This window comes from Siphateles boraxobius, unplaced genomic scaffold, assembly GCF_051911475.1.
Source record: "Siphateles boraxobius isolate OS27281-9 unplaced genomic scaffold, OSU_SipBor_1 459, whole genome shotgun sequence".
Lineage (NCBI taxonomy): Eukaryota > Metazoa > Chordata > Actinopteri > Cypriniformes > Leuciscidae > Siphateles > Siphateles boraxobius.
Genome location: NW_027509096.1, coordinates 14,476 through 31,563, shown reverse-complemented (window position 1 = coordinate 31,563; position 17,088 = coordinate 14,476). Strand labels below are relative to the sequence as shown.

Here is a 17,088-nt window from a genome sequence, read left to right as displayed (position 1 = left end):
ATGACGGCGATGAACAGGCCAAGCTGCACGTCCTGCATGACCAGCATTCCCAGTAAAACACTGCTGTAGTCCAGCTCACCTGTCAACACACACACACAAACACACACCGATGAGAGGGTTGTTACAGTAAATATAATCAAATGTGACTCTTTGCTTCCACTAGTAGATCTAGTCGTGTCGTATATACAGTGCATCCGGAAATTATTCACAGATGTTCATGTTCTTGTTCTTGTTCGCTTCACTTTTTTCACATTTTGTTATGTTACAGCCTTATTCCAAAACGGAATAAATTCATTATTTTCCTCAAAATTCTACAAACAATACCTCATAATGATAACGTGAAAAAGTTTGTTTAAAAAGTTTGTAAATTTATTTATTTTTAAATCAAAGAAAAAAAAATCACATGTACATAAGTATTCCCAGCCTTTGCCATGACACTCAAAATTGAGCTCAGGTGCATCCGGTTTCAAATGATCATCCTTGAGATGTTTCTACAACTTTATTGGAGTCCACCTGTGGTAAATTCAGTTAATTGAACATGATTTGGAAAGGCACACACCTGTTTCTATAAGGTCCCACAGTTAACTGGGCATGTCAGAGCACAAACCAAGCCATGAAGTCCAAGGAATTGTATGTAGACCTCCAAGAGAGGATTTTATTGAGGCACAGATCTGGCGAAGGGTACAGATACATTTCTGCAGCATTTAAGTTCCCAGTGAGCACTGTGGCCTTCATCATCTGCAAATGGAAGAACTTCGGAACCACCAGAACTCTTCCTAGAGCTGAGCGATTGGTGGAGAAGGGCCTTAATTAGGGAGGAGACCAAGAACCCGATGGTCACTCTAACAGAGCTCCAGCGTTTTTCTGTGGAGAGAGGAGAACCTTCCAGAAGAACAACCATCTCTGCAGCTCTCCACCAATCAGACCTGAGAACCTTCCAGAAGAACAACCATCTCTGATCGAGGGAAAGATGAGAAATCGGGAGACCAGTCAGGATCGAGGGCAAGATGAGAAATCGGGAGACTAGTCAGGATCGAGGGCAAGATGAGGAACCGGAGACTAGTCAGGATCGAGGGCAAGATGAGGAACCGGAGACTAGTCAGGATCAAGATAAAGATGAGGAAACCGGGAGACTAGTCAGGATCAAGATAAAGATGAGAAACCGGGAGACTAGTCAGGATCGAGGGAAAGATGAGAAACCGGGAGACTAGTCAGGATCGAGGTAAAGATGAGTAACCGGGAGACTAGTCAGGATCGAGGGAAAGATGAGGAACCGGGTACTAGTCAGGATCGAGGTAAAGATGAGAAACCGGGAGACTAGTCAGGATCAAGGGAAAGATGAGGAACCGGGAGACTAGTCAGTATCGAGGTAAATATGAGTAACCGGGAGACTAGCCAGTATCGAGGTAAATATGAGTAACCGTGAGACTAGTCAGGATCGAGGGAAAGATGAGGAATCGGGTACTAGTCAGGATCGAGGTAAGAATGAGTAACGGGGAGACTAGCCAGTATCGAGGTAAAGATGAGGAACTGGGAGACTAGTCAGGATTGACAGAAAGATGAGGAACCCGGAGACTAGTCAGGATCGAGGGAAAGATGAGGAACCCGGAGACTAGTCAGGATCGAGGTAAAGATGAGTAACAGGAGACTAGTCAGGATCGAGGGAAAGATGAGGAACCCGGAGACTAGTCAGGATCGAGGTAAAGATGAGGAACCCGGAGACTAGTCAGGATTGAGGGAAAGATGAGTAACAGGAGACTAGTCAGGATCGAGGCAAAGATGAGGAACTGGGAGACTAGTCAGGATCGAGTGAAAGATGAGAACTGGGACACTAGTTGGGATCGAGGGAAAGATGAGGAACCGGGAGACTAGTCAGGATCGAGGGAAAGATGAGAAGTGGGACACTAGTTGGGGTCGAGGTAAAGATGAGGAACCCGGAGACTAGTCAGGATTGAGGGAAAGATGAGTAACAGGAGACTAGTCAGGATCGAGGCAAAGATGAGGAACCGGGAAAAGATGCACCGCAAAGATGGGCAAAAAGCGCGGATTAGCTGAGGTGATATGATGCCAAAAGACAGTCGACAAACGGCTAGCAGTGACATCAGCTGCAATCCACCTGTCACTCAAGAGGCCACGCCCTTAATTATGCAGAACTTTAATTAACTTAACTTTAAGATGAGTTATAAAATAATTCACCCCCCTCACAGTCGTCATGAAGGACAAAATTAGCTATAGACCAAAACCACTTTTTGCACCAGACCGTAAACACATTTTTTCTGCTGTGAAGTTGAGAATTTTAACATGGGGGTCTATGGGATTGAGTCTCTTTTGCAGCATGTCTCTAGTGGCCAGTTGATGAACTGCAGTTTAAGTCACTTCAGTGTTGCATTCAAGAGAGAGACAGGCAGGTTGCAGCTTGATATATACACACACCACAGCTGTGAGTGGATGGACAAGCACGCACACACAAACACACACACACACACTCACCCTCCTTGGACTCGGCTCTGGATCCTCCGGCTAGGAAGCGAGACACTAGTGGAGTGCTGGAGAGAGACAGACAGCAGGAGATGAAGACGGTCTGTGACGGCTGAAGGTGGAGCATCTTACCCCACAGCAGACCAGCGGACACCATCAGCAGACTGAGACCCCCAGAGCCCTGCAGCGAGATCCTCCACACCTGAACACATTGACAACAACAACAACCTCAGAGAGATCCTCCACACCTGAACACATCAACAACAACAACAACAACATCAGAGAGATCCTCCACACCTGAACACATCAACAACAACCTTTTTACCTTATCAAGTTTTTACCTTGTGGAGGCGTTCTGGTGAAAACTCCAGTCCGACCACGAAGAGTGTGAAGAACACGCCGAGCTCTCCCAACGTCTCCACCTGAACCATAGACTGCAGGAGACACAGCATTACACACACGTTTAGATGTGCACACACATGTCTGAAGATGTTCAGCACTCACTTTAATGCTGTTGAGTCCCGATGGGCCGAGCAGAACCCCACAGATGATATAACCGAACATGGGCGGCAGACCCATCAGCGCACACAACCATCCACACGGCAGAGACAACATCACCACCAACACCAGATCCTGCAGAACACACACACACACACACACACACACACACACACACACACACACACACACACACACACACACACACACACACACACACACACACACACACACACACAGTTTAAGTCAGCTTCATTTCATATTCATTAAGTTGGTTGAGGACATTCCCTTTTCCATGTAAAGCGCTTTGAGTGCGCAAGAAATGCCCTATATAAATGTAATGAATTATTATTATTATTATTATATTAGACAACACGTGTTTAGAATAGTGTTAAAATCCCACTGTGGTGAAAATTCAGCTTTTAATGTTTTTTATATGTCTATGTGATGTTTTTAAGTAAGGGATAATGTACATCCGAGCGGAGGTCTTGATCAGCCTGAAGGGGGTTTGTTCTGAAATAACAACCAGTGCATGTACATCATCAGGCTTATTATACGGAAACTTGCCACATACGTAAATAATTAGACACAAAATATTGATCTGTGTTGAAATATCTTATTAGGTCTTTAAACGCAAAGCTTCGGAGAGAGCAGTTTCAGCGGCAAGATCAAACTAGACGGATATTTAAGAGATACGGTATACAGTCATAACACTTATTACACAGCATTCCGCCACATATATAATTATGGAGATAAGAGATATTGATTTGTTTTAAACTGTTTTAAAATCGTACCTGTTTGCATCTTAAAATCCAACAGTGTACAAAACAACAATCACAAAATGGCAGCTTCGTTTGTATGAAACAAGAAAGAGCGAGTCTGTGATATACACAAAATATTGATTTGACTGAGTTTTAATATTTTATTAGCTCACCAAACGCAAAACTTCCATGAAGAAAGACCAATCCTAGCGAGTGTATAGCGCTGCTGACCCGTATGATCCTGAGTTTCTGTTTTCAGCGGCTGTTATCTGGGAATAATATATCACTGGATGGACCAATTGACCAATCAGAATCAAGTATTCCACAGAGCCGTGTAATAAAATGCTTTAAGACAAACCATGTGCAAATTCATAAGTCAACACTATTGCTGAGTATTTTCTCAAAAACACGGTTTGAAATCGCTGGTGTTTCTGACGTCACAAACTACCCTGTAACCAATCAGATCAACGTGTGATAGTCAACGAGTGGATCTCTGAGCTGAGTGAGTGATAGGAGGCAGGGCTCATTTGCATATTCATAGAACCACGCATACAAAATGAGGCAAGGTGGCAAAACATTTAAATATGTCATTTTGGTGATCAAAGATGAGTTTTAAGGGAAAAAATGATTGACTAAAGGGAGACTTTAAGAAAATGATGCTAAAATTCCCTCCATAATTGATGGTTTTGTTGATCATTTCCCATCTGTGTGGAAGAGCTCAACTGAATAACACAACAGTCAGAGGTCAGAGGTCACCTTGATGAAGTGGTGGTCTGCGCGGGACATGGTGGAGTCCCGGGGTTTGGTCAGCACATACTGGTTATTCTGGGAGTCAATCAGCATGCTGAGCCCCAGATTGCCTTTGTCCACACGCATGGACACGTTCTTCCTCTTACCGTCCTCCTCGTCCTCCTCCACCCTCAGGACGGCCTCTACGTTCACCCCCTTCATCTGGAGAGAGACAAAAATATGGGGTTTATAAATCAATTAAAGGGGACATATCATGAAAATCTGACTCTTCCCTTGTGCAAATGCTATAATCCGGTGCTTCTACCGACACAGAAAATGTGAAAAGTGAAACCCAGTAACTTTGTTCTGGTGAGTCTTTCTCTGCAAGCATGTCTAAAATAAGCCGTTCAGATTTCTCTCCTTGTGACGTATGAAGAGGATCTTATTATAATATTACCGGCCCTTAATCTGCACGTTTATAATATTACCGGCCCTTAATCTGCACGTTTATAATATTACCGGCCCTTAATCTGCACGTTTATAATATTACCGGCCCTTAATCTGAACGTTTATAATATTACCGGCCCTTAATCTGAACGTTTATAATATTACCGGCTCTTAATCTGCACGTTTATAATATTACCGGCCCCTAATCTGCACGTTTATAATATTACCGGCTCTTAATCTGCACCTTTATATTATTACCGGCTCTTAATCTGCACGTTTATAATATTACCGGCCCTTAATCTGCACGTTTATAATATTACCGTCTCTTAATCTGCACGTTTATAATATTACCGGCTCCTAATCTGCACGTTTATAATATTACCGTCTCTTAATCTGCACGTTTATAATATTACCGGCTCCTAATCTGCACGTTTATAATATTACCGGCTCCTAATCTGCACGTTTATAATATTACCGGCCCTTAATCTGCACGTTTATAATATTACCGTCTCTTAATCTGCACGTTTATAATATTACCGGCTCCTAATCTGCACGTTTATAATATTACCGGCTCCTAATCTGCACGTTTATAATATTACCGGCTCCTAATCTGCACGTTTATAATATTACCGTCTCTTAATCTGCACGTTTATAATATTACCGTCTCTTAATCTGCACGTTTATAATATTACCGTCTCTTAATCTGCACGTTTATAATATTACCGTCTCTTAATCTGCACGTTTATAATATTACCGTCTCTTAATCTGCACGTTTATAATATTACCGTCTCTTAATCTGCACGTTTATAATATTACCGTCTCTTAATCTGCACGTTTATAATATTACCGGCCCTTAATCTGCACGTTTATAATATTACCGGCGCTTAATCTGCACGTTTATAATATTACCGGCGCTTAATCTGCACGTTTATAATATTACCGGCTCCTAATCTGCACGTTTATAATATTACCGGCGCTTAATCTGCTCGTTTATAATATTACCGGCCCTTAATCTGCTCGTTTATAATATTACCGGCTCTTAATCTGCTCGTTTATAATATTACCGGCCCTTAATCTGTACGTTTATAATATTACCGGCCCTTAATCTGTACGTTTATAATATTACCGGCCCTTAATCTGTACGTTTATAATATTACCGGCCCTTAATCTGTACGTTTATAATATTACCGGCTCTTAATCTGCACGTTTATAATATTACCGGCCCTTAATCTGCACGTTTATAATATTACCGGCCCTTAATCTGCACGTTTATAATATTACCGGCCCTTAATCTGCACGTTTATAATATTACCGGCCCTTAATCTGCACGTTTATAATATTACCGGCTCTTAATCTGCTCGTTTATAATATTACCGGCTCTTAATCTGCACGTTTATAATATTACCGGCTCTTAATCTGCTCGTTTATAATATTACCGGCCCTTAATCTGTACGTTTATAATATTACCGGCCCTTAATCTGCACGTTTATAATATTACCGTCCCTTAATCTGCACGTTTATAATATTACCGGCTCTTAATCTGCATGTTTATAATATTACCGTCCCTTAATCTGCACGTTTATAATATTACCGGCGCTTAATCTGCACGTTTATAATATTACCGGCTCTTAATCTGCTCGTTTATAATATTACCGGCCCTTAATCTGTACGTTTATAATATTACCGGCCCTTAATCTGTACGTTTACAATATTACCGGCTCTTAATCTGCTCGTTTATAATATTACCGGCCCTTAATCTGTACGTTTATAATATTACCGGCTCTTAATCTGCACGTTTATAATATTACCGGCCCTTAATCTGCACGTTTATAAGATTACCGGCTCTTAATCTGCACGTTTATAATATTACCGTCTCTTAATCTGCACGTTTATAATATTACCGGCCCTTAATCTGCACGTTTATAATATTACCGGCCCTTAATCCGCACGTTTATAAGATTACCGGCTCTTAATCTGCACGTTTATAATATTACCGGCCCTTAATCTGCACGTTTATAATATTACCGGCCCTTAATCTGCACATTTATAATATTACCGGCTCTTAATCTGCACGTTTATAATATTACCGGCCCTTAATCTGTACGTTTATAATATTACCGGCCCTTAATCTGTACGTTTATAATATTACCGGCGCTTAATCTGCACGTTTATAATATTACCGGCCCTTAATCTGCACGTTTATAATATTACCGGCCCTTAATCTGCACGTTTATAATATTACCGGCCCTTAATCTGCACGTTTATAAGATTACCGGCTCTTAATCTGCACGTTTATAATATTACCGGCCCTTAATCTGCACGTTTATAATATTACCGGCCCTTAATCTGCACATTTATAATATTACCGGCCCTTAATCTGCACGTTTATAATATTACCGGCGCTTAATCTGCACGTTTATAATATTACCGGCCCTTAATCTGCACGTTTATAATATTACCGGCCCTTAATCTGCACGTTTATAATATTACCGGCGCTTAATCTGCACGTTTATAATATTACCGGCCCTTAAGCTGCACGTTTATAATATTACCGGCGCTTAATCTGCACGTTTATAATATTACCGGCCCTTAATCTGCACGTTTATAATATTACCGGCCCTTAATCTGCACGTTTATAATATTACCGGCCCTTAATCTGCACGTTTATAAGATTACCGGCTCTTAATCTGCACGTTTATAATATTACCGGCCCTTAATCTGCACGTTTATAATATTACCGGCCCTTAATCTGCACATTTATAATATTACCGGCTCTTAATCTGCACGTTTATAATATTACCGGCCCTTAATCTGCTCGTTTATAATATTACCGGCCCTTAATCTGTACGTTTATAATATTACCGGCCCTTAATCTGCACGTTTATAATATTACCGGCCCTTAATCTGCACGTTTATAATATTACCGGCGCTTAATCTGCTCGTTTATAATATTACCGGCCCTTAATCTGTACGTTTATAATATTACCGGCTCTTAATCTGCACGTTTATAATATTACCGGCCCTTAATCTGCACGTTTATAAGATTACCGGCTCTTAATCTGCACGTTTATAATATTACCGGCCCTTAATCTGCACGTTTATAATATTACCGGCTCTTAATCTGCACGTTTACACACACCAGCCGACATTCGGTTTCTCGAGCGACAACAGTGAGCAGTTCTAACGCAACGGCAGAAGATCCAGCAAAGCCTGAAACTGTTCTGTCGTTGAGCACAGACGAGCACTGAACACTATTGACCAGAACATGTCACCGCTGTCTTATAAACACCTCAGGAACTGTGGACACTTGTGTAGAAGTTCAACATGATGATGAGATGATCAGTGTAACTCCACAACAACTACATAAATGTGTCCACTAACATTCAGAAACTCTTCCTGAGTCTCTCCGTAAGGCTGCACTACTGGTTATTCTGGGATTCTGGATGAGTGAGATTGGCCTGTTTTGTTATTGCTGGAGTTTCTGAAGCTCGTATAAAGACTCCGCCCTCTTCTGAACGAAGGCGGAGCTGCAGCTCATTTGCATTTAAAGGGACACACACAAAAACGGCGCATTTTTGCTCACGTGTGTGTGTGAGCCTGTGGGTGAGCCTCGACTGTATACATACTCTCCACACCTGTTTGTTGTTGTCGAAGGCGTGTTCCTCGATGTCCTCCTCCAGCCGGTCCGCAGCTTTCCTCACGTCCTCCAGGATCTCCTCCAGCATGGACAGGGTTTTGTTTCGGTCTTGAGCCACTTTCAGCGCCTCCTGCTGGTGTTTCTCCGCTGCCACCAGCTCCATGTACTCCTGCTCCTCCTGCAAACACACACGTGTAAAGAGAACCTGAAAACCATACTCGAGTAAAAGTGCAGATACCTGACAGCGAAAATGACTCCATTGCAAGTTACAAATCACCAATTTCAATCCGACTTGAAAAATAAAGGGGACACTTTTATGAGCTTCAAACTAATGGTATCAATTCACTGCCATTATAAAGCTCGGAAGCATCAGTCGGTTTATTAATATAACTCTGATTGTATTCGTCTGAAAGAAGAAAGTCATATACACCTAAGATGACTTGAAGGAGAGTTAATCATGGGGTATTTTTCTTTTTAAAGTGAACTACTTCTTTAAATGAGGAATATTGTGACGTAGAAGAAACTCAAGTCTACAGTGGAGAGAGTGAAGTGTGACTGACCTTGATGGCGGCTTCCCGGAGCGCCTGGAGTCTCTGCCGGCTGCTGTCCCTCATGTTGACGATGTCTCTGAGGTTCCCCGTGAGCACCCGCTGGAGCCCCTCCACGGCCTGGAAGAGTGAGCGCTCGCTCTCGTTGAGCTCGCGCTGGAACACCTCGAGCGTGTGGATGCGGAACAGCTTCTCGTTCGGCGGCAGCGTGTGGTCCCGTTCCAGAGCCAGCGCCGCCGAGCCCAGCTTACGCACGGCCGAGTGCTTGTGTCTGAGGAGCGTGGAGAGCCGCCGGCAGTTCTCCGTCACCCACGGGTGTCCGTACACCTGCGCTCGGTGGACCAGCTGAGCCTGCAGCGCCACCACCAGGCCGACGCACAGCACTGCACACACGCCTCGCATCCGGTATGCTGAAAATCACATCATCACAGGGTTATTATAGTCACTGTGAAATCAAAACTGAAAAAAGTGCATCCATCCATCATAAAATTGCATCTTTCCATCATAAAGTGCATGTATCCATCATAAAAGTGCATCTATCCATCATAAAAGTGCATTTTTCCATCATAAAAGTGCATCTGTCCATCATAAAAGTGCATGTATCCATCATAAAAGTGCATCTATCAATCATAAAAGTGCATCTGTCCATCATAAAAGTGCATCTATCCATCATAAAAGTGCATCTGTCCATCATAAAAGTGCATCTATCCATCATAAAAGTGCATCTATCCATCATAAAAGTGCATCTATCCATCATAAAAGTGCATATATCCATCATAAAAGTGCATCTGTCCATCATAAAAGTGCATCTATCCATCATAAAAGTGCATCTATCCATCATAAAAGTGCATCTATCCATCATAAAAGTGCATCTATCCATCATAAAAGTGCATCTGTCCCTCATAAAAGTGCATCTATCAATCATAAAAGTGCACCTGTCCATCATAAAAGTGCATCTATCCATCATAAAAGTGCATCTATCAATCATAAAAGTGCATCTATCCATCATAAAAGTGCATCTGTCAATCATAAAAGTGCATCTGTCCATCATTAAAGTGTATTTATCCATCATAAAAGTGTATTTATCCATCATAAAAGTGCATCTATCCATCATAAAAGTGCATCTGTCAATCATAAAAGTGCATCTATCCATCATTAAAGTGTATTTATCCATCATAAAAGTGCATCTGTCAATCATAAAAGTGCATCTATCCATCATTAAAGTGTATTTATCCATCATAAAAGTGTATTTATCCATCATAAAAGTGCATCTATCCATCATAAAAGTTTATTTATCCATCATAAAAGTGCATCTATCCATCATAAAAGTGCATCTATCCATCATAAAAGTGCATTTATCCATCATAAAAGTGTATTTATCCATCATAAAAGTGCATCTATCCATCATAAAAGTTTATTTATCCATCATAAAAGTGTATTTATCCATCATAAAAGTGCATCTGTCAATCATAAAAGTGCATCTATCCATCATTAAAGTGTATTTATCCATCATAAAAGTGCATCTGTCAATCATAAAAGTGCATCTATCCATCATTAAAGTGTATTTATCCATCATAAAAGTGTATTTATCCATCATAAAAGTGCATCTATCCATCATAAAAGTTTATTTATCCATCATAAAAGTGCATCTATCCATCATAAAAGTGCATCTATCCATCATAAAAGTGCATTTATCCATCATAAAAGTGTACTTATCCATCATAAAAGTGCATCTATCCATCATTAAAGTGTATTTATCCATCATAAAAGTGTATTTATCCATCATAAAAGTGCATCTATCCATCATAAAAGTGCATCTGTCAATCATAAAAGTGCATCTATCCATCATTAAAGTGTATTTATCCATCATAAAAGTGTATTTATCCATCATAAAAGTGCATCTATCCATCATAAAAGTTTATTTATCCATCATAAAAGTGCATCTATCCATCATAAAAGTGCATCTATCCATCATAAAAGTGCATTTATCCATCATAAAAGTGTATTTATCCATCATAAAAGTGCATCTATCCATCATAAAAGTTTATTTATCCATCATAAAAGTGCATCTATCCATCATAAAAGTGCATCTATCCATCATAAAAGTTTATTTATCCATCATAAAAGTGCATCTATCCATTATAAAAGTGCATCTATCCATCATAAAAGTTTATTTATCCATCATAAAAGTGCATCTATCCATCATAAAAGTGCATCTATCCATCATAAAAGTTTATTTATCCATCATAAAAGTTTATTTATCCATCATAAAAGTGCATCTATCCATCATAAAAGTTTATTTATCCATCATAAAAGTGCATCTATCCATCATAAAAGTGCATCTATCCATCATAAAAGTGCATTTATCCATCATAAAAGTGTATTTATCCATCATAAAAGTGCATCTATCCATCATAAAAGTGCATCTATCCATCATAAAAGTGCATCTATCCATCATAAAAGTGCATCTATCCATCATAAAAGTGTATTTATCCATCATAAAAGTGTATTTATCCATCATAAAAGTGCATCTATCCATCATAAAAGTTTATTTATCCATCATAAAAGTGCATCTATCCATCATAAAAGTGCATCTATCCATCATAAAAGTTTATTTATCCATCATAAAAGTGCATCTATCCATCATAAAAGTGCATCTATCCATCATAAAAGTTTATTTATCCATCATAAAAGTGCATCTATCCATCATAAAAGTGCATCTATCCATCATAAAAGTTTATTTATCCATCATAAAAGTTTATTTATCCATCATAAAAGTGCATCTATCCATCATAAAAGTTTATTTATCCATCATAAAAGTGCATCTATCCATCATAAAAGTGCATCTATCCATCATAAAAGTGCATTTATCCATCATAAAAGTGTATTTATCCATCATAAAAGTGCATCTATCCATCATAAAAGTGCATTTATCCATCATAAAAGTGTATTTATCCATCATAAAAGTGCATCTATCCATCATAAAAGTGCATCTATCCATCATAAAAGTGCATCTATCCATCATAAAAGTGTATTTATCCATCATAAAAGTGCATATATCCATCATAAAAGTGCATTTATCCATCATAAAAGTGCATTTATCCATCATAAAAGTGTATTTATCCATCATAAAAGTGCATCTATCCATCATAAAAGTGCATTTATCCATCATAAAAGTGCATTTATCCATCATAAAAGTGTATTTATCCATCATAAAAGTGCATCTATCCATCATAAAAGTGCATTTATCCATCATAAAAGTGTATTTATCCATCATAAAAGTGCATCTATCCATCATAAAAGTGCATCTATCCATCATAAAAGTGCATCTATCCATCATAAAAGTGCATTTATCCATCATAAAAGTGTATTTATCCATCATAAAAGTGCATCTATCCATCATAAAAGTGCATTTATCCATCATAAAAGTGTATTTATCCATCATAAAAGTGCATCTATCCATCATAAAAGTGCAACTATCCATCATAAAAGTGCATCTATCCATCATAAAAGTGCAACTATCCATCATAAAAGTGCATCTGTCCATCATAAAAGTGCATCTATCCATCATAAAAGTGCATCTATCCATCATAAAAGTGCAACTATCCATCATAAAAGTGCATCTATCCATCATAAAAGTGCATCTATCCATCATAAAAGTGCATATATCCATCATAAAAGTGCATCTATCCATCATAAAAGTGCATCTGTCCCTCATAAAAGTGCATCTATCAATCATAAAAGTGCACCTGTCCATCATAAAAGTGCATCTATCCATCATAAAAGTGCATCTATCAATCATAAAAGTGCATCTATCCATCATAAAAGTGCATCTGTCAATCATAAAAGTGCATCTGTCCATCATTAAAGTGTATTTATCCATCATAAAAGTGTATTTATCCATCATAAAAGTGCATCTATCCATCATAAAAGTTTATTTATCCATCATAAAAGTTTATTTATCCATCATAAAAGTGCATCTATCCATCATAAAAGTTTATTTATCCATCATAAAAGTGCATCTATCCATCATAAAAGTGCATCTATCCATCATAAAAGTGCATTTATCCATCATAAAAGTGTATTTATCCATCATAAAAGTGCATCTATCCATCATAAAAGTGCATTTATCCATCATAAAAGTGTATTTATCCATCATAAAAGTGCATCTATCCATCATAAAAGTGCATCTATCCATCATAAAAGTGCATCTATCCATCATAAAAGTGTATTTATCCATCATAAAAGTGCATATATCCATCATAAAAGTGCATTTATCCATCATAAAAGTGCATTTATCCATCATAAAAGTGTATTTATCCATCATAAAAGTGCATCTATCCATCATAAAAGTGCATTTATCCATCATAAAAGTGCATTTATCCATCATAAAAGTGTATTTATCCATCATAAAAGTGCATCTATCCATCATAAAAGTGCATTTATCCATCATAAAAGTGTATTTATCCATCATAAAAGTGCATCTATCCATCATAAAAGTGCATCTATCCATCATAAAAGTGCATCTATCCATCATAAAAGTGCATTTATCCATCATAAAAGTGTATTTATCCATCATAAAAGTGCATCTATCCATCATAAAAGTGCATTTATCCATCATAAAAGTGTATTTATCCATCATAAAAGTGCATCTATCCATCATAAAAGTGCAACTATCCATCATAAAAGTGCATCTATCCATCATAAAAGTGCAACTATCCATCATAAAAGTGCATCTGTCCATCATAAAAGTGCATCTATCCATCATAAAAGTGCATCTATCCATCATAAAAGTGCAACTATCCATCATAAAAGTGCATCTATCCATCATAAAAGTGCATCTATCCATCATAAAAGTGCATATATCCATCATAAAAGTGCATCTATCCATCATAAAAGTGCATCTGTCCCTCATAAAAGTGCATCTATCAATCATAAAAGTGCACCTGTCCATCATAAAAGTGCATCTATCCATCATAAAAGTGCATCTATCAATCATAAAAGTGCATCTATCAATCATAAAAGTGCATCTATCCATCATAAAAGTGCATCTGTCAATCATAAAAGTGCATCTGTCCATCATTAAAGTGTATTTATCCATCATAAAAGTGTATTTATCCATCATAAAAGTGCATCTATCCATCATAAAAGTGCATCTGTCAATCATAAAAGTGCATCTAACCATCATTAAAGTGTATTTATCCATCATAAAAGTGCATCTGTCAATCATAAAAGTGCATCTATCCATCATTAAAGTGTATTTATCCATCATAAAAGTGTATTTATCCATCATAAAAGTGCATCTATCCATCATAAAAGTTTATTTATCCATCATAAAAGTGCATCTATCCATCATAAAAGTGCATCTATCCATCATAAAAGTGCATTTATCCATCATAAAAGTGTATTTATCCATCATAAAAGTGCATCTATCCATCATAAAAGTTTATTTATCCATCATAAAAGTGTATTTATCCATCATAAAAGTGCATCTGTCAATCATAAAAGTGCATCTATCCATCATTAAAGTGTATTTATCCATCATAAAAGTGCATCTGTCAATCATAAAAGTGCATCTATCCATCATTAAAGTGTATTTATCCATCATAAAAGTGTATTTATCCATCATAAAAGTGCATCTATCCATCATAAAAGTTTATTTATCCATCATAAAAGTGCATCTATCCATCATAAAAGTGCATCTATCCATCATAAAAGTGCATTTATCCATCATAAAAGTGTATTTATCCATCATAAAAGTGCATCTATCCATCATTAAAGTGTATTTATCCATCATAAAAGTGTATTTATCCATCATAAAAGTGCATCTATCCATCATAAAAGTGCATCTGTCAATCATAAAAGTGCATCTATCCATCATTAAAGTGTATTTATCCATCATAAAAGTGCATCTGTCAATCATAAAAGTGCATCTATCCATCATTAAAGTGTATTTATCCATCATAAAAGTGTATTTATCCATCATAAAAGTGCATCTATCCATCATAAAAGTTTATTTATCCATCATAAAAGTGCATCTATCCATCATAAAAGTGCATCTATCCATCATAAAAGTGCATTTATCCATCATAAAAGTGTATTTATCCATCATAAAAGTGCATCTATCCATCATAAAAGTTTATTTATCCATCATAAAAGTGCATCTATCCATCATAAAAGTGCATCTATCCATCATAAAAGTTTATTTATCCATCATAAAAGTGCATCTATCCATCATAAAAGTGCATCTATCCATCATAAAAGTTTATTTATCCATCATAAAAGTGCATCTATCCATCATAAAAGTTTATTTATCCATCATAAAAGTTTATTTATCCATCATAAAAGTGCATCTATCCATCATAAAAGTTTATTTATCCATCATAAAAGTGCATCTATCCATCATAAAAGTGCATCTATCCATCATAAAAGTGCATTTATCCATCATAAAAGTGTATTTATCCATCATAAAAGTGCATCTATCCATCATAAAAGTGCATCTATCCATCATAAAAGTGCATCTATCCATCATAAAAGTGCATCTATCCATCATAAAAGTGTATTTATCCATCATAAAAGTGCATCTATCCATCATAAAAGTGTATTTATCCATCATAAAAGTGCATCTATCCATCATAAAAGTGCATCTATCCATCATAAAAGTTTATTTATCCATCATAAAAGTGCATCTATCCATCATAAAAGTGCATCTATCCATCATAAAAGTTTATTTATCCATCATAAAAGTGCATCTATCCATCATAAAAGTGCATCTATCCATCATAAAAGTTTATTTATCCATCATAAAAGTGCATCTATCCATCATAAAAGTGCATCTATCCATCATAAAAGTGCATCTATCCATCATAAAAGTGTATTTATCCATCATAAAAGTGCATCTATCCATCATAAAAGTGCATCTATCCATCATAAAAGTGTATTTATCCATCATAAAAGTGCATCTATCCATCATAAAAGTTTATTTATCCATCATAAAAGTGCATCTATCCATCATAAAAGTGTATTTATCCATCATAAAAGTGCATCTATCCATCATAAAAGTGCATTTATCCATCATAAAAGTGTATTTATCCATCATAAAAGTGCATCTATCCATCATAAAAGTGCATCTATCCATCATAAAAGTGTATTTATCCATCATAAAAGTGCATCTATCCATCATAAAAGTTTATTTATCCATCATAAAAGTGCATCTATCCATCATAAAAGTGCATCTATCCATCATAAAAGTTTATTTATCCATCATAAAAGTGCATCTATCCATCATAAAAGTGCATCTATCCATCATAAAAGTGCATCTATCCATCATAAAAGTTTATTTATCCATCATAAAAGTGCATCTATCCATCATAAAAGTTTATTTATCCATCATAAAAGTGCATCTATCCATCATAAAAGTGCATTTATCCATCATAAAAGTGTATTTATCCATCATAAAAGTGCATCTATCCATCATAAAAGTGCATTTATCCATCATAAAAGTGTATTTATCCATCATAAAAGTGCATCTATCCATCATAAAAGTGCATCTATCCATCATAAAAGTGCATCTATCCATCATAAAAGTGCATCTATCCATCATAAAAGTGCATCTATCCATCATAAAAGTGTATTTATCCATCATAAAAGTGCATCTATCCATCATAAAAGTGCAACTATCCATCATAAAAGTGCATCTATCCATCATAAAAGTGCAACTATCCATCATAAAAGTGCATCTGTCCATCATAAAAGTGCATCTATCCATCATAAAAGTGCATCTATCCATCATAAAAGTGCAACTATCCATCATAAAAGTGTATTTATCCATCATAAAAGTGCATCTATCCATCATAAAAGTGTATTTATCAATCATAAAAGTGTATTTATCCATGATTAAAGTGCTCCCCAGGCTCTGCGGGGGTTAATAAAGGCCTTCTGAATTGAAACGTTGCGTTTGTGTAAGAAAAATATCCATATTTAAAACTTT

At 37.1% G+C, this 17,088-nt stretch overlaps 1 protein-coding gene across 1 annotated transcript in view; it reads right to left on the bottom strand.

The window, feature by feature from the left end:
• Window positions 1-8: 8 nt before the first annotated feature.
• Window positions 9-17,088, bottom strand: part of LOC143709652 (transmembrane and coiled-coil domain-containing protein 3-like) — a gene marked incomplete at its 3' end in the record, with an annotated part of 23,347 nt that continues 6,267 nt past the window's right edge. Inside the window, exons 3-9 of the mRNA XM_077200214.1 lie at window positions 9,111-9,508; window positions 8,549-8,728; window positions 4,494-4,688; window positions 2,983-3,111; window positions 2,820-2,912; window positions 2,491-2,680; window positions 9-79 (exon numbers count right to left, since the gene is read on the bottom strand). Of these exons, the coding sequence (XP_077056329.1) occupies window positions 9-79; window positions 2,491-2,680; window positions 2,820-2,912; window positions 2,983-3,111; window positions 4,494-4,688; window positions 8,549-8,728; window positions 9,111-9,508 (1,256 nt within the window). The remainder of the gene's footprint in view (window positions 80-2,490; window positions 2,681-2,819; window positions 2,913-2,982; window positions 3,112-4,493; window positions 4,689-8,548; window positions 8,729-9,110; window positions 9,509-17,088) is intronic.